Raw genomic sequence first — 26,186 nt, forward strand, 5'->3', positions numbered from 1 at the left:
TAAAGCCTGTTCTTCTACTCTGTCTTCCTGCCTCTGTCTCTCCAAACCACCAGCCGTGGTCAATTTGCCAGCACGCTAAAGAGAAGATCTTTGTGAGGATGATGACTGTAATATCCATAGTTATGGAAAAGAAAGATAACAAAGGCTATACATCTGGTTCCCTATCCTCTTGGACTACATCCTCATCCTCTTCGTCATGTTTTCAGGTGAATGTACAGCTCATTGACACTCACTGTTTTATGAAGACAAAGATGGACGGATATAAAAAAGGGACAGAATAGAGAGTGATTAACTTCTGCTGGGGTGGTGATCTATATACTTATTAAAGTTTTCTAACATACTTACACAGTGCATGGATAGTGGGAAATAGTCTTTGACCCATCTGGCAGCTTATTGAAACACACACACACGCACACACACACACACACGCACGCACGCACACTTTAAAACCAGTGTTTTTGTTTACGTTTCACACAGCGTCTTAGCTTTTTTTGAAATCGGTGTTGTATTGTTGTGTAGAATATTTTAAAGGTGTTTTTAGCCGGATTTTATGTTCCCAGTCGCAGAAGTTTTTCAGTGTGATGCAGTGAAATGTAAATGGACGCTGGCCAGTATAACCGGTTCTCTTCTGAAAATGTTTCCAGAAATACAGAGTGAAGAGAAACATGGGGAGAAAGAACAAATTTGCTGCTCGTTTCGTCCCAGAATCTAATGAACAGAATTAAAAGGTGTGAAATTAGTTTTTGTGATGCAAATCATTAAAACAAATCAAATATGGCTTTTTTTTTTTAATGATCAGAATAATCTGCTGGGGTAGGGGGTTGTGGGGGTTAAGATGGTAAGGAGCCCCACTCCTACAGCACCACTTATACAGGCCTGTATATAAAGGGACCTTAACTCCCCTGGTCCCCCCGCCATGTGTCTCCTCAACCATTCTCCTCTGTCCTCCTCTTGCCTAAGCTCTGTCTGCTTAGCCAGTGATAAGCCAGTGGAGCGTCGCCTGGTTGAGGCTGCTTCAACAAATTCACTTTGCTATCAAGCTAATAGGATTTTGTTTCTTCAGCCAATGCTAAAGATGGCATCTTTGGACATGAGGGGAAGGAGATGAGGTTCGCTGTTGAAGAGACGTGACAGAAGACAGCAACTTCAAGCGGGATAGACCACACTCCCCTCTCTCTTCCTCTCTTTTATCCCGTCTCATCTTCCATCCTTTCCCCCCTCCTCCTCTCTCCTTCTCCTGCGATCTCTCCCCCCCCCCCCCTCCTATAGCATGAAAATCTCCTCACTTTTTCTTGGCGTGGGATCAAACAGTGCGTTCCGTTGGGAAATTCATTTAGGATTCTGGCTTTTTCGAGCCGTGTTTGGGCCAATGAGCTTGCGAGCCAAGCAACATCTGTTTTCATGAATACCTAATGGCTGTGTGTCACCAGAGTCAAACGCCTGCACTGAGAGATGCTCCCACTGTTATTACCATCATGGTTATTTAGCCACCAGTTTCTCATTAGGATCTTTCTGTCTCCTGTCCCCAGCGAGGAGACAATTGGATTAGCAGCTAGTTTTTGCAGTGTATACTGGAGCCCTACGGATTTTTTTATCTGTAGTGTGCCTTGTGTATTTAATTGGTATGTTCTGATATTTTAATATTATGAGAACACCACCAAGAGAGTAGGAAGGCATTATGTGCTATAAATCAAACATTCATTCATATATTGACAATATCCAGTTGGAGCACGTGTTAGCATATAGAAATTACATGAGAGGAGCACATGTGTTAAACATGACTGTTGGCAGTTCAGTGTTTTGTGTAATTATATTTTCTTCGACAGCGTTTTAGCTCGCTGTGACAAAGTGATCAGCACCTGCTCGTGTTGCTGTGTAGACAGTGACAGACAGGGGTGATGGTCAGGTCAGTGTGGGGTCTCCGGTCAGAGGTCAGAGGTCAGGGGTCGCGGCTGGTTGTTGTCACAGTGAGGAGCAGCTCTGGGGCCATTCAGGCCGTAAAGGTTTGAGTTTTTATTACGTTCAGAACGATATTTTCAAACATCGGACACACAAGTCTTGGCCTCAGTTTGCTCATATGTTCACCTCTTCTGGTTGACTTTCTGCACTCTGCTGTGACCTCATCTTGGCATCATTTGGAGCTCAGTTTTCCTGGAACAACATTTTCCAACTTAGCAATTGTCTGCACTGCGTGTGTATGCATGTGTGGTATTGTGGTATTGATGATTGTTACACGAGAGACATGTTGAACTAGTTTCATGGACGACCTAACGTCTCGTAAAGTGATGAGACAGAGTGTGACGCTGTGATCTGGCATAGCTGTGGTTGTAATGCGGTTGTCGCGCTCCATCCTCTCTTTCCTTTCACACTCCTCCCTTTTTTCTTTTCTTTTTTTGTTCCCTGTTCTGGTCTTTCTCGCTTTCTCGTGCTCTTTATATACGTTCTTTTCCTGTTTTTTTGTGAAACATAGTTTTTGTCCAGGGCTGTCGTACTCATGTTGTTTCACTCTCGGGGTGGGGAGAGATATAAAGTATTGTGACTTTTGAGGAAAATACACTGTGCAGCCTCAGTGAAAGATGCTACGATATGTGCACAGGAAAATAAAGGATGACTGAAGCCACACTGGAAAGCACACATTTTCTCCATCGATCAGCAACCCTGTCCAGTTCGGTATCTACTGTGCCTGCTCTCCCTGAGTCTTTAAAACAGTGTGAGTCCATTGATTAGGCTTTGTCATCCCAGTGTGTGTGTGTGCTGGTAAACCAGCAATCCTAATGAAGCCCGGTCCATCCACCCGAGCTGCAGGAGCAGTGTGCAGCAGCAGCAGCACCACCACCACCTAAAATGCAACAGCTCATTCGTTCTCAACAGGAGACGACATATGAGGCAAATTCAGCGTAATTAAAGCCAGTCTGTGTAATTGAAGTATTCCTCTCTTTATCATAGTAGCGAGGAAATTACATGCTGCAGTATGACTTGTTGGGCCATTGTGCAGAATTTGTTGTGGTTTAATTCAGTGGCCTCCCACCCTCCCATCCTCACTTCCTCCTGTCCTCCCCCGTTCTATCTTCATCCCCCTTCTCCCTTCCTCTTCATATCCATTAGCCTAATGAACACCCTCCAATTTCCTGCCACTGGGACAAACATGGTTCACGGTATTGTTCTCGTCTCTTTTCTCCGTGTTTATGTGTGTCTAAGCGGCGCGCACACACGCGCTCCTGCATGCGTGTGCCGTGTCTGACAGAGAAAGCGGGCAGGAGAGAATGCGTTTGGTAAGCTCTCATTAAAATAGATGGCAGTAATCAAAGTGCAGAGCAATTAGGCACGGCTGAGTGGGCGGAGGGTGTACACTGTGTGTTACTGTGTGCCACTGTGTCAGGCCTATTGGTAAACATCGTGATAGTTCACCTCTCTCTGCATGTGGACGCGGAGCAGAAGAGTTACGATATGCAGCCCTGAGGGCCATGCTCACCTCAATTTATCACAGTCAGACTGGCTGTTTTCTTCAGTGCCTGAAACAAGATTCTGTTATTAGCTGCTAGTTATTGGTTGTTTTATCTGCTCTGGAGAAATCACTTTTAATCATAGTAAAATGCTGTAGTTTATTTTTATAGCGGCATGTTTCAGTGTCCGAAATAAAGAAATAGCAAAAAATCATTTTTTTATCAGTTAATTTCTGTTAGTAGTTGACATTTTGGGCATAGACATTTAAGAACATGCTGCATTTGGGCCTTGTGATTAACATGCGTAGCATATAGCTGCATTGTCCTAGCTTGATTCCAGCTGGGGGTCATACCCCTCTCTCATTCCCCCGTTTTTTTTCCTCTGTGTCCTTCCTGTCACTTTCCGCTGAAGGCAAACGCCGAAAGATAATCTTAAAAAAAAGAATCCTCCATGAAGATGCTTTTGATTGGAAAATGAATGAAATAATTGTGCTGCACTGGCAGATTTGTTCCACTCGTTTGACAAAAATATGAATTTGATGGCGAAAGTGCTTTTTGTGAAGATTTTTTTTGCAGCGAAACCAAAATAGAAGGTCTCTTTTTAGGCTGATGTGTCCTTTAAATTGTGAGTTTTCTTCAAAATCAAAAAACACAAGCCTAATTTTAGCTGTGGAGGCCATGATCAAACACAGACCCAGTGTACTGAGAGGATTTTTTTTTTTTTTCCTCCTGCTCTACCTGACTGCATCTTTCAGAAATAAGAGAGGCACCAAGAAAGCAGATGCATCCGCTGCTTTTATTCCCCACAGTGACATCTATCATGGGCAACCATCTTTAACCTAACTGTCCGTCTCACATGGGCAGAGCTCCACTAACCTTCTCTGCTGCGCACACACACACTCACACACCACTGTGTCAACTCAGACCCGAGGCTCTAAGTGTTATCGCCATCTGCCACAGGGCAGTGCTCATCTTCTCCTCAGTTATTTATTGTGTTATGGCTGCAGTGGGCTGACCGTGGAGTTAGATAGGGGCATGGCAGTGCTTTACAGAGCCCAGTTGTTCATTTGCAGCCGAGTATCTCGCCTGCATGTCCTCAGGGGAAACTGCTCAGGTGCACCAGAGGAAGGAGCTGCCGAGGCGGACTGGGGAGCGATCAGAAATCCATGCTGTGTGAGCGATGTCAGGCCGGTGCGGTTTCGCTGGCAACCGAGAAGCCGCTTCAAAATGCTGTTTGTGCATGCGCATCACGGAGGCCCGTCAGCGTTGGCAAGGCAACAGGCTGTCCATTTGGATGAGCTTAAAGTGAATAACTGCCACTTAACCTCACAAAGTGCTTAGCTGGCTTTTCCCTCTGGTTCTTGATGGACAAATCAAGCGGTTTGTGAGTGACACTTGTTTTTGGAGAAGGTGAATTTGTTGTATGTAATAACAGCCGTAAGTTTGCACGTCTGATGCACTTTTGAACTCAGTATTAGTTAATGTATACCTCCAGAACGGCTGAATGGCCATTTGCTCAGCGTAGAACTCCTGCTGCGTCTATACTGAAACTTTTACCATCTGTGGCGCAGTTCTACCCTGCGATTACTGCATTACTTACAGTATCGCTGAAGAAAGTGTTTCAAGCATTTAAAGAACCCGACCGTCACTTAGGATGAGAGGAGACAGCATGTAAGGGCCTTGGCGTTTCTGCTTTCCGTTAGCTGCGTTGGCCTGGAACATGTCTCCTTTCCCAGACAAACAACAAAAAAAGGCACAGGTTGGACAGGAAAGCTGAGGATGATGGGCATTTATGGCTCCAGTTATGACCCCATCGGCACATTTTTGAGCGGGCTGATGACAAGCTGCTGGAATGCCCTGCCGTTTTCAGAGTCGTTTGAAAACATGATTAACGGTGGTGGAACACAATAGGAATGTGATTCTCATTTGAGCGGTGGGTACGGCAGGCTAGCCTGGGAAATCATCCAGGCCCTAATTGCCGAAGCAGACCCCGATTCAGACGGCTGGAACTTACACTCACGAACCAAATGCACAGAAATACACAGCAGACTGGGATGAAAGGTGCGTCTTACAGACCTTTGGGGTTACAATTTTGTAATATTATCATAACAATAAACAAATATAGATACGTCTGTGAACTCTATGGTTACACATAAGAGGCTACAGGAGGGAGCACTTTATCATCATTTTATTACATATTTTACAGTCGTTATAAAGAAAGTGTCACACAAAGCTGGAGAAAATGAAGGATGTGGATGCAAAAGCAACACATCTTTGATCGATTGTTTTTCTTTTATTTTTCTAATTATTAATTTCTATGACATCCTTAGAAAGTAATGACAAAACACAACGTTTGACGAAACCACAAAAGACTTGCTGATTGCTGGGATAGATCTGTCTGCCTCATTCAATTTTCACTTGTGTTGAAGTTGGTCCTTTTTCTGGAATTTAAAATCATTTTTGGCAGCGAGCAGCCTCTTCCCAAGATAAGAAAAATAAAATCTGATCCTGAACGATCTGATCTTTTGTGGAGAACACATATTTTAATTATATCTCAAATAAGCAAAAGAACAGTAGTCCAAGTCTTCACGTATTATCAGAGGGTCAGCAATTTCAAAAGCAATGAAGTGATGAATGATGTTTTCCCCCCATTCAATAAAACCTCTATTGCTCCATTTTAAGATTGTTGCTTTTCTTCACTATGAACTATTTGCTTACTGAAGGGCTCTTTTGAGGTATTGGATATTTTTATATCCATTTATATTAGCCCAATGAAAAAAGTCTTAAAGTTTTTTGTACGGAGGATTCCAGAAACTCAGTGTTGCGCGTCGTCTCAGGAAGCTGAACCCTGCCTCCTTACACTTGTGTATGGATTTATGGACGATATAAAGAAAATTTACAGCAAGAATCATTTTTGCAAGAGCGTTCTCCTCAGAAGTATAAACCCCCATCTTGACTTGCTCTCCTCCTCTTTGCTGCTCCGCCCTTCCATTTCATTAAGTCTAAAGACAGCCATGGAAGTCTGAAGTCTTGTCTGTCACCGCTGCTGCCTCCTCCTCCTCCTCCTCCTTTTATGTTTTCAACCTCTCCCCAGACCTTCAACCACTTTTCTTCATACATTTCATGCTTACTTTCTTTCTCTTTCGCCGTCTTCTCTCAAGAATCATCCATTTCTATTTCCCTGCTCCTTTTGTGTGGCTAGGCAGCCGTGTAATTGTGGGCCGTGTGAGGAGCGGGATGAGCACCATGCTAGTGCGCCTACCTACAACCGTTCTCCCAGCAGCCTCTTTGTTCCTGTTCCATTGTGGTCGGCTAGCTAAAGAGAAGCGCTACACATGTTGTTTGGCTAGAAGACTGTCTGCAGTCTTTGTGATAAATATGGACCTCAGTTTCTCTCAAGTATTGTTGCCATTCTTCCTCTTTCTGCCCGTCTGTTTGGATACCTCTGGCTGTGCTGCATAAAAGAAGATTAGCTTCACCTCTGAGAGACAAATGCACGCATTCACACAAGCACAAACTGCACTCTGCGTACTGACACACACTCAAACACAAGGTTGTCCCTCACTCTCTTTGTCCCTCCCCTCTTGTCCCAGATCTCTATAGACACTTTCCAGCTATTTATGGACATTGTTCAATATAGTGGTTGGACTTGTATGTTTCACAGCTGACTGATGCTGATTGTATGTTGAGGTTTGTTTAGTTAGAACACATTAACAGGACGTCCGTCGAAAAATACGAAAGAACTAAACGGATAAAAATGGCAGACAGCAAAAACTAGCATACGGTGCAGAGTGTAAATCTTAAATAGCCATTTAAGGTTTCGAATTTAACGTACGAGCATGGCAACAAGCTCATAGAAGAGATTAAGTTTGATCAAACAGTGAGCTGGGATTAAGGGCTAATCACTCGGCTTTGTCAAGGTTTAACTTCTGATTGTACAACAAAACACACACGCATGCACACACACGAGTAAAGCACAGTCAAGCCAGTTGTCCTAAAATGGAGCGTACTATAGAACTCGGATAGAAGAGGTTATCTGCTGCTAATCCTCTATTTCTATCTTTCATGTGAAAGTGTCCATAATACAGCAGATACAGAGTGATTTTTTTAATAGGCTTTGCTGGTTTTCTTAGGTGTTGATGACTTATTAGACCTCCGGCTATCAGGATGAGGATGAAGAGGAACATACATCAATATGTTGGCCTTCACTTGAGAGTCCATTTTCCTAACCTATAGTATAGTGCAGATATGATTTGATCCCATTGATAATGCTGGTCCACCACTTTGCTTTTATTATTCAAGAGCTTGTCAGAGTCATTAAAAACACATCTTTACAGTGATGCTCCTCAGTGCATTTAAATAACATTTTAATGAGACGAGCTATATTCATTTTATACTTGAAGCTTTATAGAAATAAGTCATAATGAGTCCGCGGCAGTTTCTAACACGTAAAATAATTTTCAGTAAGCTAATATACTGCATGAAGCTTTGCAATGGCAGTGAGCAGAGGTTGGGCAAATACGGCCCAAGAGCAAATTTAATTCTGGGAAATAAAAATGGATCTTTTAAAAAACACATCTCGGCTCCTCGGTGAGTGGCATTTCCACCTTAATCTGCACTACTTAGCTTGTCATACCTTTGGGCCTCATTTACATGTAAGAGCCTGGAAAATGCATTTGTTAATCACAAGATAAATTAGCGGTGATGAAGTTACCATGGTTTCAAAGTAACATAATTGAATTTTCTGCTTAAAAACTCGAAAGGAAGAGCAGTTATGCATCAGCAATGCAAATGACTTTATTTTTTGTTTCTGATGCTGTGAAAGTACGTGACTGCTTCTGCCCCTCTACACCTCTTTAAAGCCATCATGTGTGCCGCAGCAGCCCGGGCTCGATCCCAACCCGGAGTCCCTCGCTGCATCGCATCCCCACTCCATTCCCGCCTTCTTGTCTGTCTCCAGCTGCACTGTGAAATAAAGGCAAAAAGCCAAAGGAAAATCTGGAGAGAAATCAGTAATTTTATTCAAGGTAACGGTGTGTGTCATTTGGTCGCCTTTAGGCCGTCGGGTTACTCGAACTTCCGGGTAAACATGGGAAACACCAGAGACTTCCCTCCTCAGAGAGTGAGGAAGGACGTCGGCGAACGTGACTCAACATAACATGAATAAAAATGAAGTATATACGTTAAACACATGACCTCGTCATCCGCAGTGGTGGTTGTTTAACAGTGAAGACAGCAGCTCCCGTGATCCCACGCTACTTCACCGCATCATCAAACTACGCCTTTGTTATTGTTTTGACTGAGCAGAAATGAGCACCTGTGCATTTCAGGTGTGCAGAATGTGATCGTGTCACTGAGTCTCAAACCTTTCCTCTCTTTCAAGTTGAAGACGCTTTATTTTTGCTATGATACACACTCTCATCCTTGAGTGTGGAGTCAAAGAAAAGCTCCATCCGTTCATTTATATTTAATTTTGTTTTCTTGCCAGCCGGCTAATTCAGCCTGGCAAGAAAACAAAATTAAATATGAACGATGTTTTAGGGTTAAACAAAGTCCAGTTGTGTGGGTCCAGTCATGCAATATAGATTGAAAACGCGTGTGTGACGTGTGTTTGAGGAAGTTCGCTGAGAGCCGAATCGAGGTTTGATGTCGTCCGTATGCGACAGAGGGAGGAGTGACAGTCGTATTGTTTACCTCTGGCTGTTTGTGCCGACAGCACGGAGACAGTGAGCCAAACACACACTGACCCCTGATGAGGCTCGCTCCCTCGCTCCTTTCTCCCCCCCCTCTGCCTGCCGGCTACGCTAATCGCTTGAACATGCGCCACCTTAGTTGTCATGGAAACAGTTTTATTGTCATTTTATTGGAAAAGCGAGGCCTTGAGCTGTATATTAGCTCCCCACATAACTACAGCGAATGCTTTCTCTGGACTTTTCTTGTGCATCGGTAATATTTGTGGAAGCGTCTTTCATGGAGACAGCCTGCTCGACTTTCTCGCCTTGTTCACTTGTCATCATCATTTACTCCTCGTCGTCTCGCGCTCTTCGTCTTGCTCATTTTTCTGTTACTGTTCTAAATCATCCTAATTAACCTTTCCCTCAACTCACCCTTCATTTTTTGTTATCTTGTGCCGTCTGCCTTCCTCCTCCACTTATCCTCTCGTCACCTCACTTCTTCTTTGTTTCCTGAAGCTCCGCTCTCCGCTTGCTGACACGTCTTCCAGTCCTTGTTTCCCTTTCTCTACCTTATTTTCCTGCGTCTCACACCGTGTCCTCATCATGGTGATCCTGCACACGCTCTCTTTGACACTTCACCAGTTCCTCTTTTCCTAATCCTCCGTCCCACATACCTGCATCAGCTGTATCGTCCCCCTGTTTTATTTTCCTCCTCATTCCTCTCTCCTCCATCCTACCTTCCGCTCCTTCTTCCTCCCTTTTTCAGCATCACCAGCAGCTCCTCCAGCTCGATCACCTTGCCACGCTGTTGACTTGCTCTCCCCACTCTGCATCCTAATGTTCTCCTCTCAGCGTTATCTCCCGTAGCATCGCCTCTATCTAAGTGTTCGGCATGCACACCGCGTCCGGCTGGGCCTTTTGTCACAGGCTCTGTACATTATTGAAAGAGAGAAGATCACTAATTCATGTCAGCTGAGCCTTGTGGGGTTTGAGTGGAGGTGGGTGGGAGCTTGTTGCTTCTTGAAGGCCTTTCATGTGAACCGTGCGTTAGCCATGACACCCCGCACCTCTGCTCCGTCCTTCCTCGTCTCCTCGGCTGTCTCCTTAATCCTCTTCACTCAGCTCACCTTGGCCCCTTACTCTTTCTTCTTCTCCTCCCTTGTTTCCTTAACTCTGTCAGCCTCCCATGATGCACCTCTGTGTCTCTGCTCAACCTCTAGATACTGTATAGAGATTTATACTCACTCTGTTTCCCACTGCACTTTCTTTCCACCCCCCCCCACCCCCCACCCCCCATTCATTGATGTCTAATCTAATTGCTTTTGCTCTGACCCTGGGCACAGTGTAACAAGCTCCCAGAGGATGCACTCCGCCTCGGCCTTCGTCGCTGCGCTTTCTTTTTTTCTGTTTCCTCACCAAGTCTTCCCAGAGCATTCATTCATTAGCAGCTCTAATACTACAGCCCCAAGACACACAGCATGATATTGTGGTCCCGCCGGCTGCACTGAATGTAATCCAATGCCGGCCACAGCACAAGGTTGGGTCACGGATGACCAATTGCAACAGGTCTTTCTCTTTTTTCAAGAGTGGAATATTTCTTATCTTCAAGCGGACCACAGAGAGAGAAAAGGGGCAGAAGATAGAGAAGGGAAGAAGCGAGCAACGGAGTGAGAGGCAGAGAGAGAAATAAACAAGAAGAGGTGGGAGGACAATGAAAAGGAGGAGGGGGGGGAGAAAATGTGAAATATCAAGATGCAGCCCAGTGAAGAAAAGCAGACAGGCCAGTGCACATTTTAACAGCTTCGGCTTCACTCAGAAATAAGCATTTTAGAATTATAACACACTTCTTAACTTTTCTCTTGCACCTTTTCCCTCTCGATCCAGCTGTGCGATATGTCGCACGTCAAGTCAAATCCATGAATTGTGCCACCTTAAGTCAATCCTGCAGCAAAAACACGCCAGCTTACAAATCAGGCTTTGTTTTCAGAGGAAGTTTCTCCGTGCTGAATTCCCTGTTCCCTGCATCCTATTTTCACTCCTGTTTGCGAGACAGTGAGCATGTAGCATAAAAAAAAAAAATGTGAAAGAAAAGAAGCTCAGATTCTCTCAACAAGTCCTCACGCATCACGCTTGGCCTACGGTGAGATAAGCCAGCGGATAGCGAGAGAATATGAGCAATGCATTTCAGAATAACCTCAGTTGTCAGTCATATTGCGTGAAAGCGTATGAGCACAGTTCTTAGTGGGCCCCAGAACTCAATAAGGTTCCCTGTTTCACTTCGACACGAAGCTCAATGATAGAAGACAGATCAACGTCACACACAGCGCCAGCGCTTCTTTCACATTAATTTGAGAGCCGTGCAGTATAGGTGTGTGTGTGTGTGTGTGTGTGTGTGTGTGTGTGTGTGTGTGTGTGTGTGTGTGCTTGTCTTTTTTTGTCTCATAAATATTCATGATTGAGCACCAGCATAAAGATCAAAACATTTTTTCCTGAAGGTTAATAGGTCAAATGCGTTGATCAAAATCTAGTTGTTGCACATGCTCCTCTCATTAGAGGTATTTAAAGAGAATCATTTGATACAGATACTCTGATCTTCCCCTTAGCCCTCCCTGGTGTATACACTCTCTCTCACACACACACACACCCGCACACACACATGCTCTGAAGGTCCTTTGGGCTCAGGCACTAGCCTGAATGCAGATATCCCTCTTTGAAGTGAGCATGCTTACTATATATGTATGTGTGTGTCTACGCACGCACTGGCTTTCGACACATACACACACTTATACTCCCACTGTGTTCGTGTATGCTTATTTAATCAGATTAGGTGTTAAATCATTAATGTGTGTGTGTTAAAAGAAGCAGAGGCAGGATTTGTGAGCAGTTGTGACCCTGCAGCTGTACTGTTTAACCTTTACTGTGGAATCATCATGTGTGTGTGAGTGTGTGTCGGGGGGGGTAACGGGCAGTTTTAAGAGAAGGAACACTGCTGTATATGCGCGAGCATTCATTTTTGATGGGCAAAATTGCCTTCAAGCTAAAGTGAAATGCAATATACAGAACACAGATGCCTTGGGTGACACTTAAAGCATTTGTTCTCTCTTTGTGTCTCTCTGTAGGTGTGTGGAAATCATCGCCAAGGAGGGGAGAAGTCTGAAGGAGCTCTATCTCGTGTCTTGTAAAATCACAGACCACGGTAGGATACTTTCGATCACAGTCCCTTTGTTGCAGTCAGCCTCCAACATTATTATCATAACCATTATTACCCGCAGTCACTACCATGATTCAGGACTCATTTGATTTTACAGCTCAGCCCTTATGAGACTTGCAAACAGTAAAAATATTATTGAAAAGTTTCACACAGAATAAAGTAATGTTCGCTCGATCTCCCTGTTGCAGTTCATACATGTTCATATTGTAGTTAGAAGTTTAACTTTGAGTCGAAATTTTCCCAACTCAACCAAGTCAGCAGTAAACTGCTTTGGCACCGACTCTTGAGGAATATTGGAGTCTTTTATCAGCGACAGCACAATGTGCAGTTGAAGCATCAAGAATGCAATGCTGACTTACACTGCTTGCATGAATTATTCGATTTTCCGGTGTGGCGGCGTTTGTTTGTTTAGTTGTTGCAGTGCCACTTTATGTGTGTGTGTTTGCGTGTACACTGAGAGATCCACAAATGACGGCTTGAGGCCAACTGCTGCATCTAGGTGGCTACTCGATATAACACAATCTGAAGTTCTTTTTTTGCCACTTATTGTATTTCCAATCATCTTAGCAAATCAAAACACACACAATCTGCATTGTGCTCAAAACGCCGATCGAACTGGGATGAAGCTTGTTTGCTTGATTTTGATTTTAATAAGTCCTGCGTACTTTCAGCAGCTCTGGTTTTCTCTTGTTTTTTTATCATGCTTGCTCGCCATTGTCAGAGTGAATCTTTTTTAAATTGCCTATTTAATATCACACAAAGGGACTAATGAGATAGCTGCTGTTCTGCTGAAGTTTTCTAATGCCGGCTGCTTAAGGTGAGTTTTTTTTTTTTATTTTAGGCTTAAAAAAGTAAGGAGTCTGTGCTTTGTGTAGTTAGGCTTTATACCTGTTTTCTGTTCATGATAATATTGCGTTAGTTTGTGTTTTTCTGATGAAAACCAGCATAAAGAAGCTGCTCAGAGAACAGACAAACAACCTTCTGCTTGTTAGTGTTTTCTGGAGAGCTTAGGCTGGTCGAGAGCTGTTTATGTGCATGCATAAAGCCCACTGAGATATTGTGTGTGATACTGGGAAATTGGTTGTAGTTTTGCCAAATGACTTTATAAATGACTGTTTTCTCATTCCCAATCATGATGGAAGAAACATCTTTAACATAGAGATGCAACAATGAGTTGGTCATTCGATTGGTTTGATAATCGATTAATCATTTCAGTCATTTTTCAAGCAAAAACGTAAAACATCTGCAGATTCCAGTGCCTTAAATTTAAGCATTTCCTTTTTTTGTTTGTCATTTCTGAAAATAAATGAAGAGTCTTTGAGCTTTGGACAGAAGAAACAAATGCAAAGTCATTTTGGAAACTGTGATGATTCTCAATTTCTTGGCATTTTATGCACTGAAACGCTTAATTGTGAAAACAATCAGCAGATTAATCAATAATGAAAATAATCATTAGTTGCTGCCATGCTGTGAAATGGTGCTTTATGAGTGTCACAAACCCCTGAAGTGACTTTCTGTATCATCAGAATTTGATCAAATTAAGTTTGCAAAGTCCACAAGAGCCTCTCATCCCCTTCATGAGTGTGGAGAGCCAACAGGAAGTCAGCTGCTCGGCCAGATGAAGTCTCGAGCAGGCTGAGATGGAGAAGAAGAAGAGTGGAAGCCTGAGAACTGGTTTTGGCGCATGTGGCCAGTGAGCAACTGTGAGAGAAGTGAATCTTGGAATCCAGTTTTTCTAATGTTGAGCCGTTCAGATTAATCAGCAAACCAGTATATTTCTCTCAATGAGGCATTAGACAGTTAGAAATTTGCAGCTCCTGCTAATGGCTACTTGGCTATAAACTTATTTTTTCCCTTTGTATGTTACCACTTTTTCCTTATCCTGTAGTGGTTTTACTAGGCAGCGGCAACACATATGGAAAAAGGCACTAATTGTCAGAGGTTTCCAGAGTGAAACTGTGATTATGTCGTGTGTGTAGACTTAAATGATTACTCTCCGACACAAGCTGCAGTTAGCTGCTGACTCCTGTGAGTTACAGTGACAATAATTACCTTGACCTCTCTGAACCTTTTGAACTCTGTGTGTGCGCGTGTGTGTCTGAAACGGTTTGTGGGCGTGTATCCACTGGTCCTTTGATTAATGACTCCCAGATCACAATGGTACATTAAACCAGGAATGCACACAACCACCATCATACGTATCCCTCTCGATCTCTGTGACTCTCTAATCATTTTGACCAAGATGAATTGGTGATATCTGATCTTCTTCCTTTGCTAATGACCCCTCCGGCCCCCTCTGGCTGATGATGGGATCCTTGTGTATGCGTGTGTGTGTCTGCGTGTCCTTCTAGGATAGAGATGCCTTTTGTAGGAGCTTTGTGCTCTGAAATGATTGGTGGACTTCCTGCTTCACTCTCTGATAAATTAAATAACAGAATGAGATTTTGCATCAGCCAAGCTGGCCCCCGTTTTTTCCGCCCATCTCCTGCGCTAATTATTTTTATTAATGGCCTCTCTGTGTGCATTTGAGATGTCCACAAGCCTCTTGAGTTTGAGTGTTCTGTTTTTTTCCTCCCAGCTTTCGCTTCCTGTGTGATTTTATAGGAGCTGTGAGGACAGACATAAAGACAGGTTTAGATGACAGAAAGAGAGAGCAAGGCAACATGTAATTTTACTCCCAGCGCAGATGGTTTTGGAGATTATTTTGTGAGGAAGAGGAAACAAATGGAAAAAGCGAAGATAGAGCTTTTTGGGGCGTAATGGTCTTACTGAAAGCCCTATTAGTGCCATGAAGAAAAACAAAAAAGCAAACTTCCTGGACTTCTCACCCATTCATCAAAGAACATGAAAAGTAATTAGCTTAAAGACCATTTTGGTTGTATTCAAGGCAGGATAAAGACTTGTTTAAAACACCTGGATTCTTTAATCCTGCTGTTAAATCCACATGTTGTGGAAGATTTATACATTTCAGTAACTGTTTTTTCACACCTGGAACTAATGATTGATGATGAATAATGGTCACGCTACTGAAAGATTTTGTTAAACCTCTAAAAGCGCTCTGTCCTGATTTCCTCCGTCTTTCATTCCACACTCTGTTTTCTTTGTGCCACTTAATCTTTTTGTGCACGTTGTGTTTTCTAACTTTTCGGGCATTTTTGCACGCCTCCCTGACTTTTTCAAAAGCTATTAACACCCACCACACACCAGTTCATACACATGCATCAACACTGCAATATGTGCCCATAAACCAAGATCAACTTAAGAGGCATAAAGTGCAGATGGTACAGTACATTCCACTGTGAAAAGAAGAGAAAAATAAGACAAGTGAGCAAACAGTAATTTTGAAGATCCATGAAAGACTTTAAACTACAACACTGGTTCGTTTAATTAAGAGAAACATATAATTTAATTGACATTTTCTATCCATTAATTATAGAGGTAATGATATTTCCACAAGTATTTACTTCAGTGTGGTCGAGGGTATCCACAAACAGCGCATGAAGTATACCTCATCTGCTCAGACAGCAGGGGTACTCTGTAGTTATTGGACTCCAAAAGCAGGGAATCCATATGGAATACATTTAGCATTACCCTGAGACCCAAGGTTATTTAGATAATACAGCTTTTCATATGGGGACCCTTCCAGCTGCAGGCCTTTGAGCAATTTCAAGTCGTGACCCCTTGTTTAAGAACCTGTAATCTTCAGAGTGCCCACGAATCACTGCCACCTCCCAGCTTCCAGGGCTGCAGAGACACTTTCCAACACATTCAGTAATTATGTATCTGAATCTCCTGTTACAGCAGTTAAAGTGGTGCTGGTCTGAGTTGGAGAGGTTGTGGCCTAGAAACAGATTGTCCCACGTGACAAGCTTGTCTCTTTTCAAGATTTTGATTTTTAATTTTGATTAAATTTAAGTTAAAAAAAAACAGGCTTTTTCAAGTCTCATGAAAGAGAGTGTTCAGTTAGTGAAGTTATTGCTAAAGAAAATGTCTTTTAAACTCTTCCAGTACCTGAGAGGATACCATGCAATGACTCACCTTGAATGATAAATGGCTCCATTTATACAGCACTTTGGTCCAAAGCGCTTTACAGTTCACCCATTCACACACACACACACTCACACACTAATGGCAGCGAGCTACAATGCAAAGTGCTGACCTGACCATCAGGAGCACTTTGGGGTTCTGCGTCTTTCCTCAAGGACACTTGTTTATTTATAAATCCATCCTTGGACTGCTCCCCCATATCTTCGTGGGTATATCTCAATTAAAATGAGTAACTGTTGCTTGTGCTCTAATGATACCTTCTTACTGTCCGTCCCTAAGATTCGCTCTGAAATGGGCAAACAGGCCTGTATTTTTTCTGCTCCTGCAGCCTGAAACCAGAAAGATCTGCAAGTGGATAGGCTGATCCCAATTAAGGCAGTTAAATGTAGTGAAGGGTTTGGTGGCAAATTCAGTTGGATCTTGTAATGGCTTCCTTAGCTAGACGCTCTTCCCCTTGTCCTCTCTGTCTCTGTCTCTCTCTCTCCGGTCGACAACCAGGCTGATCCACTCAGTGTTCCTCTTAGAGGCCTGGAACACTTGCACTGTGTTGACTGGATATTCAGCGTTTGTCTGTTTGTTTTCAGAGTTTGTGTGTTTTAGACTTTGCATTGCTTTTTGTATTTGCAGCATATTTGGTGCTAATGTATTTGTTTTAGCATTCTGCAGCACGGTTTGTCCTTTGCAGCATTTTTCCATTGTTGTCCACTCTTCCGTTGTTTTTTTCATTGCATGTGTGTTTTTGAATTGGCATCATTTCTGAAGATGCAGCATGTTACTCCTAGTGGAAACCTTTTGGGCTGTTGCAGTGTGTGTTTTTAAGGTTTGCATGTATGCTTCTTGAAACACTGTAACACTGCTGTCTTGAGCAGAGATTTTGGGTCTTACCTGGTTTAATAGTAGAATAATAACTTGTGAGACATGTGGGACTTGATGAGCTAGGGATCGAACTGCCAACCCTGTCTCAGGCGCTGCCTCCTGAGCTGCCTGGAAAAGGTAAGAGATCATGTGGAGGCTTGCAGGTGAATTATGTAAATTAAAGACAGCACAAATGGATGCATGAGGCTGCTTCCATAACGTGATGAAGTTACCTGAAAGTCACCGGAGACAACGCTTGCTCCCTATAAACAATAAAAAGGACGACAACCGAAGTTCCTAATTCCCACTGACCTGCAGACGGTGTGGTCTCAGTTTGCCCATCTCCCCTACAGAAATAAAAGTGCCATTATAGCATTGGTTTGAAAACCGATCCTGATGAGAAACCCTACTCAGCTTTGCTCCCAGTGCTAATCAGATCTCTACACCACCACTGCCATCCTCACTGACCAGCGCATACACAGCCGGTGGCCCATACTGTATCTTCAACACAACTGGATAGACAGCGATACCTCCCTGTCTCCTCTCACTCCCCCACTCATTGTCTGTGTGCGTCCTTTGTTCTTACGTGTGTGTGTTTTACATTCACATGCATGCATTTGCGTGTCTGCACTGTGACTGTGTTACATCTACCTGCACTTATCTTGTCCCTTGTAGCCCACCTGCTTTATCCGGGGACAAAAAGAGAGACCTTGGCACCTCCGTTCTTTACATATGGTAATTCTCCTCTTTCACCCGCACGCCTCCCCACGATCCCTTACCTTGTCAGTCACGGCCTCCTGTGTACATCTGTGCGAATACAAGATCGAGTGAGACACCTGAGGGAGACTGTGTATGAGTGAGAGGGAAGAAAAGGAGCAGCTTTGGTCTACTTTTAGAGGCCTCAAGCAGAGCTGCTATAGAGTTACGAAGTGGGAGGGCTTACTTGAGGCTTCCAGACTGATGCAAGTCAAAGTCCTATTCATTTTTTTTTTTTTTTTTTTTTGCAAAGACAATGTAAGTTGGCTGGTATTTTGAGCGCTTCTAGATGGACATGAAATCCCCCTGGCTGCATCACCAGTACAGAATATAAGCGCTTGGCAAGCGAGCAACAAATTCTGATGTGTGTGCTGCAAGTAGCACTGAGCTTCAGTGTAAAGAAGTTTACCTTCAGGTTCTGTGTCAATTTTGGTCCTGCATCTGTGGCTCAGTTTACGGTTCCCAATTGGGAATATGAAGCATTTTGAATTCGCTACAGCTCCAAATTGTGCTTCAGACAGCTGAGGCTCACCTACATCATAGTATTTAGAGCCATCCGCCTCAGCAAACAAGCTGAAAAAACACCGTCGAAGTAATTAAAACTAACAATCCTACATGCAGTTAAATCATCCAGGTGACCCTTGTAGTTGTACATTGGGGAGCTTTAAGGTTAGAATTCATGTAAACATTGGAATTAAAAGTGGGGGAAAAAACTTCCTGAACGAGCGTCTCCACAGCTTCATTTCACCTAATAAGAAATGTTGACAACGACAGCCCATCTTCCAGACTGTTGTGATTGTGTTGCGTTGTTGTATAAGAAGGACTGAGCTTCTCAGATTGTGCGTTTCATTGTTATGTCCATCTGTATTTACCCATGTGTCAGCTTGTGAGATTATTGCTGTCATTCAATTTTTAGTGTCTTATTCTCTTATTTGATCACCCCCTTTGTAGCTCGTACATATTTAACATGCATCCACATTTTTCTCCATTTTTTTTTTCCCAACACCAAACCGCTTCCTCCTCTCTTTTTTCCCCTCTCATCCCTCTTTCCATTCATCTTTCAGCTCTCGCTTTCATCTGAGGCGCTTTGCTCTAAATGCACTGAACGTTGATAGATGGGGCTTCCTTGCCCCTCCCCTTGAGCAGAACCTCAAAAATGAAGTATGGCTGCATGTGTGTGCGTTTGTGCGACTGTGTGCTTGTTTACATGCCTTTGTGTGAGCTTTTGTGTACTTTAACAGGTTTCCTTTGCCACTGGGGAAATTCTGATACACACTCACTCCCCTGAGTAAAATAGTGTTTTTTACAAGGTGAGGTTACTTAGCATAAAAGCAGATGAAACGGCACTGCAGCTATCTTACCAGCAATGAAAATGACATGTGATTGTTATGCTCCCATATACAGTATGATGAGGCCATTAGGGTATCCTCAGAGCTCAAGAGTTACTGTGCTAGCTTTTAACCTTAAGCCAGTATTCACTTTTTATTATCCTGCTCTATTTGTGGGATTGATGTCTGTGGCAAAGCCTTCAGCACGATATCTGTTCTTGCAAGCCATGGCTGCATGGCATGGTGCCATTCTTTGAAATGTCACACATTATTGGAATCACTGCAGTACATTAAAAGTGAGCGGGACTTAAATGAGATGATCAGTTGTTGTATTCACATGTGGCGTGATCAAACCTCCTGGTGATGCGACGCAAAATGCTGCAGCTTTGTCGCGCCGGCTCTTCTTATGCATCAACTTCTACCTCCTTCTGTCTTGTTCTTTTACGCGTCTCTATTTCTCTTTGAGCTCTTGTGTGTTTTCACTCCATCTTGTTTGTTTACTAAGCAGTTATTCACCACCTACAGTCTAAGTGCTGTGAAACATAATGTGATGTAAACTTAGATAGTGTAATAGCTTGTTTGCTCCTCTATGTCTGGCATTCAGTAGGTAAATAATGCGACTCTTAAAGCAGTCGATTAAAATGCGCCGAGCAGTACGGCAGATTTATGTGGGCTGCAGAGGAGAGAGAGTCGGTTGACAGTCTTTGTCTGTCTGCATCACCACTGCGAGTGTGGTTTTGTATATGTGTGTGTGTGTGTGTGTGTGTGCTGAGCAAGAAAAAGGTTAGGGTTTCTTGATTTGCAGTTTGATCTGCAAATGTTCATGGCCACTAGTACACAATAGTGTTTTTAAACCTGACAAACATTTTTAATACCTTGGTGATAGTGAAAGGCTGGAAGAGACATTTTTGGTTTTTCTGAAGCCTATCAGGTTTAATAAAGCCATTCATAGAACATTTTTGCTATTAAATACTGAATACTTTCTTGGTTTTTGAGAGTTCATTTTTTTTTTTTTACCTTGCCACATAAATGTTAAATAGTGTAACCATCATAACACAACTTGACAGGAGAGCTGCCCAGGGACGATCCTCCTGACATCAGATCCATTAAGCATAAAACAATGGAACCGGAGGAAGCCAAGCCTGTAGGCCAACTCCCATGACCCTTTTCCGTATCACGCCAAGACCCTAAAAAGCAGTTGAGCAGCGGTACACACAAATAGCACCTGCTAGGAAAATTCATAAGCTGTGTGTTTTCTCCTCGAGGGGTTGGAGAGACAGTGGGAAGGAGAGAGCGAGAGAGTAACATATGTTGCAGAGTGCTACTGGACATGGTGAGAGCAAAGACTCATAAAGTGGGTTATTATCTCTGCAAATCAATGAGAGTGCCTGAGCCGCGGGGAAAACAACCAGCATTACATCAAGCTCAGAGCTGGACTTCAGTGCTGCTGCAAGACCACCTGGATGCTGAAGCAGAGGGTGCTAATACTCGCTGTGTGTTATCAAGGGCTGCAATTAATGTCTTTCATCACTCTAGCTGTTATTTTCTTCATAAATCAATTAATTATTTTGGAAAAAGTGGGGGAAAAAGGCCCACTACAGTTTCCACAGGTGTAGTCAGGTGTCCAAAGATTTTGCAATTATATAAGCCAGAGGAAAGTATTAAGTTACACATATTTACCATTAACGAGTTGCATATTAACATCATATTAGTAGCATACTGGCTCTTAATTAGTCATTGTAAAGCACTTATTAATGTATTATTCTGTGGCTTAGGGTTATTAAGGGTTAGGTTATGTTCTATGCTGATGTGCATAGAAGAAAAGGGTTTGCCTTTGGTTTAAGCCATGGAAACTGGAAAAAGCAGCCTCTCTGGAGAGAATAAGAAAGATGACCGTTTTCCCACCATTTGCAAGTTTGGAAAGTTCATTAGATGATCTACAGGAAAGTTGAGAAGGTGACAGGTAAAGGGGGGAGGGGGGCAGAAACGGCTCAAGAGGCTGGACCTGAGCCTCCACAGAGGGAAGGCATTTAACTGGATGACCGCTGCTCGAGTGTACTTCCATAGGGCTCCGATCTACAGATTCTTCATAGTATGTAGCTGAGTGGTATAAATCGAGATTTCCATTTCCTTACATCAGCCTGTGGTGGTATTTGCAGATTGGGGAGCAGCGCAAAGAGGCTGAAATTGAATTAGTTTCCATATATTGTCCTCTCCTCCTCTTTCTCCAGCTAAGCCCTGTGGTCTATCCACTGTTTGCCTTATGGGGGAGAAAAGTGAGGGGGGCTTAAGCTGTGAAGGCTGGAGCTTACGCTGTCTACCATCTTACTGGTCACACACAAACACACTCACACACTAACGCCGTCTCTCTCATACACACTAACACGCGCACGCACACTCACTTGCTTCGGGGATTACAGCCAGGCAAGTCCCGTTTGCATTAACACACACAGACGCAAACGCAATCACACAGGCAGTACACACATATTATAGATGCACTTTTGAGCTCATGCTAATATCTTCCTTCACTCACACTATCAAATTTCAGCACACACACTTTGCCGTAACTTTTGGGGGAAAAAATGCTTAAGCCTCTGCTATTTTAGGCTTAAGTCTATGGAGAAGAAGGATCGAAATGACTCGGGTGTATGTGTTTATATACACATTTATATGTAAATGTGTGTTTCGTGTACGAAGGTGTGTGTGTGTGTGTGTGCGCGTGTGTACATGGTGCCAAAGGATGTAATGATGTATCTGTGAGCTGCTGGGTGACGATAAAGTTTCTGTTGTAGATACAGGTAGCTTTATTAAAAAGAGGCCCCATGTGTGTTTATGAAGCTTTGATATAAATGGTCCTTTTGTCCTATCTCTCTTCTCTCTATCTTCTCCTTTTCCTCCCTCTCTCCCTCACTATCATCTCAGCCCTGTAGTTCCCAATAACAGCGTGCTTCAAGTGTGCCCGTGGGACTCAATAACACCAAGCTGTGTAACTTGTAGAAGATGTTATTGCTGGCTATAAGGTTTTTGTTTATAGAAGTGAAACACTGCATTTTCTTATTTTTCTTATTAGTTCCATATTGTGTGTGTGTGTGTGTGTGTGTGTGTGTGTGCGTGCGGGCGTGTGTAGTGTGTGTGTATAGATTTGGCAAGTATTTCTCTAGAGGCGGCATCACATCTTCTGTGCCATTGCCTCAGAGTAGCACTGACACAGCCCATGGACAGGTGTAAAATGCTCAGTATTGCTATAATGACTTGGAGGCTTCTCCTTCTCTCTGTGGTTATCTCCTTTTATTTTCTTGTGCATTGCCACCCTCCTTCCTCCCTCTGCATCACTATCTCGCTCTCTTACTCTGTCCCTGTTTCCTCATCTTCCTCCTCCTCCTCATCTCTCTCAGGTGTGAATAGAGCTGTCCTGCAGATTACGTGGGTGTTGATATGTGTTGGTGACCAGATTTGGGAGTGTTTAATAGTTAAAGCACCCTGCTGTGGGCTCTGTCGGTGGCTCTGCCTCACTCTGATAATGTTTAGCTGAGCCCTTTAGGGAGATGCCCACTTACTGTGCGTGAGAGCTCTTTATATCTTTTCCATCCTTTGGATTAGAGGTGTGAGTCTTTGGGAATCTCATGATTCAATTCTGATTCTTGTGCGATTCTCAATTTAAAACCGATTCTCCATTCAATGGACGGAAAAGGGGGGGGCGCCAGTTTCGGTCTCTTGCTCCAGTGTAGTATGTGCTCTGCTGTTAATGTTATATCTCCAGCAGTGGAGAGCAGCCTTTCTGATGCGCCGTTAGCTACGGGGAAAGGTGGAACTGACTGACACACCGAGTTATTTTCTTCACTTCAGTTGGTTGAAGTTGTTTAATGCCACAGCGTGTGTAGGTCAGCTGATCGCCGCTCTGCTAACAGTGACAGCTAACACTGACGGCTAACAGTGATGGCTAACAGGTGCTGCACTGCCCTTGCAGTTCAGTTCAGTATCACGTTATTTTCTAACATTTAGATTTTTGATATTTGTGAATTGATTCAGAATTGTAGGGTATAAGAATATCAATCAGACGATTCATTTTTTAATTACATTTTTTGGGCCCTACTTTATCTTCATATAAAGATAGGTGAGGGTTTTCTTTCAGATCCCTAGACAGATATCATATTTCACGTCAAAACTGTCAAACTGTTCACATATGAGACAACCCATCGTATCACCTGGATGGACGTGAGCTAAACTGCACTCACCATGTAAAAGAAGAATACTTGAAAAATAATTGTCAGTGTGTGTGTTTGTGTTTAAGAATTTCTTAACATCCTTCTGACAAAGCCGGTTTATTACAGACGATGCAGCTGAGCACAGCCTGCTGCTGCTGCTGCTGAACTTTGCTGGAATACAGGTGACTCAGATGTAAAAGAAATCGAAGCAGCTGCTAATAGCCCACTCCAAGTGCCTGTCTTGATACAATGATGCTGGAAAGCCCAGCTGAACAGTTCAGCTATGCAAATGAATGAACCAAGACCATTCAGATAATCAGGTATTACTGCTGTCACCGGCAATGTGTGACTAATGCCATATTCATGTTGTATACAAATTAGCATGATTACACTCTTTTGATTTGTAAATACCGTTCAGGTGAACATCCAACTGTGATCACTATAGGCCTGTGGTATGTTCCTGATATCTCAGGTTTATCTGACTTAGTAATACAAAAGGCTCTGCAAAGCACAAACTGGCAGTCGTCTTAAGTCAGTCAAAGCCCACCAAGAAACTAAATATTCAGTATAGCTGTTTTAGTAAGATACTGTAGTTTTAGATTTTTGAGCAGACAGAAAGCAGAGGCAGCATGTAATCGGACTAAAGTGCCACGGGCTGTTTTTGCTGCAGGGCATGTTCTTCAATTGAGATTTCTTCTACAATGATGAGGCTTAAGGAATGCTTTATTTTTTAAGCTCGGCCGGCAGTTATCTCTTCCTTATAATGTCTGAAGAACTGTGCATGTAACTACTTGAACCTGAAATAAGTGCTTCTTTGGCAGTGTTTTCTCTCTCTGTGTTGTTTATTTGATATCACTGTATCAAGGTTACAAGTATATTAGCACACAGTTACTCAGCTAATATTAACCACAGAAGAAAAGAGTTATTTGACAGACCAGGAGACAGTTACAGGTCTCTCTTCACATCCAGGACACTTTCAGTGAGTCTGGATTCTTCCCTCTGGGATGGTCACTCTCAAAGCAAATACGCTTTACAGACAAGGAAATTGTAACATGAAATATGCAAAGATTCGACCATCACAATGTAACTTAATATAATTTCGAAGTCGAGTGTTTCTGTGTGTTTTTATAAATCAGTTCAGTTCAGTAGAATATGAATAGCAAAAAGCCAAAAGTCACTTCAGTCATCAACATGCCGTTACTTTGAAAAAGACTGGGCTCAAATCAGCCTTTTTTTCTGTTTGAACAATTAGATTTAACGTGATCAATCTGCTCAAAGTTAATAGCAACATGCCATCGTTTAGATTATCTGCCTTCCTTTCAGTTAAACATAAAACTTGAAATGGCAAACTTTCTTTTCCGAAGGTCACCCCCCTCACTCACTTTTCTACATCTGTATATTTTAGAGATAATGCCACTGCTAATCCCTCGCAAGGTCAGCGCTTGTATTGGATGATTGTCTCCCACTGTTTATTCATACTTCCCGCTGATGTCATTTCCTCCCGCTGGTGCTGACCTTTGACCTGTCATTTACCTCCTATCGTTGCCATGGTTTAGTCCACCTTGGTGGCCGCTGTCCAAGAGAACATCCCCGTCTTTATCTCTGTAGGATTCCTCTGCTTACAGGAAGGTTACCGAAGTATCTAAATGTAAAATCTATTTGTGCTTAAAGGTCACTTTTCATTTGGATTCCTTCATCTTATTTTCTCCCTCCTCACTTTTCATTGGCTCCTGCAGTCAGTTTCTTTGACTTTCTCTACTCTCGTGCCGTTTTTCCTGTCTCCGTCCATATGATGCTTTTTCCTGCTGTTACTCCATTGTTTGACAAAAGCCCTGCACATCATTCAGTTGACAGGGAATGGCTATAATACGTAACATATCGGCCATGTTTAAACGGCTTAGCTCATGACCCTTAAACGTGTTTCAGCAGCAGCTCTGGCAAACAGCCACAGTGTCACACCGGGTGCTGGCTATTCCCCCTCATCATTTGATCAATGACACTGATAAAGCAGAGCCAAACCCCTGCCATGCGCTTAGTGTGTGTGTGTGTGTGTGTGTGTGTGTGTGTGTGTGTGTTTTTCTGTGTATGTACATGATTATATGATTAAAGGCATGTGTAAATCACTGCTCTTTAAACATAAAAGGCAGCGGGGGGGTGTGCTGTCTGGCACTACAGTGATTTACTTCAACACAGCATATGTGCTTCATTTAGCTTATGTCTGTTTTGTATAATGTGTGGGATTGTTTGATTGGCTGTTAGCTTGTTGCCTGCACCTTAATGCCATAACACCCTGTAGTAAAAGAAGTGAGAAGAGTCACTTTGAATGCCCTTGTAAAAAAATAGCATCCAGTGTTGAATGTAGCCTTCAGAAAGGCTCTTGATTTTAGCATGAGACCAGATTATAAAAATTCAAATCGTTGAAGGGTGTTATTCTTTTATTTACAATGTTAGCTCTCATACTTTTAACCATTTAACAAATAATTACTGCATTTTACAAGTGATTCCTGTTTAGAAGGCGAGGTCATGACTGGGAATCAATTTTGGTTAATGACCATAAAAGCATATCCAGTCAGACCTTGCAAAGCTCATTATGAACATACAGTAAAATCAACAATAATTGTACGAGGCTCCGCTCCAAAAAGCAGTGTCACAGGTTGAGTATGTTG

General features: G+C 43.0%; 1 protein-coding gene across 1 annotated transcript in view; it reads left to right on the forward strand.

The window, feature by feature from the left end:
- The window catches only part of fbxl17 (F-box and leucine-rich repeat protein 17), a 210,350-nt gene that overhangs the window by 128,056 nt on the left and 56,108 nt on the right, over nucleotides 1-26,186 (forward strand). The window contains exon 9 of the mRNA XM_076731680.1: nucleotides 12,238-12,314. Within this exon, the coding sequence (XP_076587795.1) occupies nucleotides 12,238-12,314 (77 nt within the window). The remainder of the gene's footprint in view (nucleotides 1-12,237; nucleotides 12,315-26,186) is intronic.

Source organism: Chaetodon auriga, chromosome 5 (assembly GCF_051107435.1).
Source record: "Chaetodon auriga isolate fChaAug3 chromosome 5, fChaAug3.hap1, whole genome shotgun sequence".
Lineage (NCBI taxonomy): Eukaryota > Metazoa > Chordata > Actinopteri > Chaetodontiformes > Chaetodontidae > Chaetodon > Chaetodon auriga.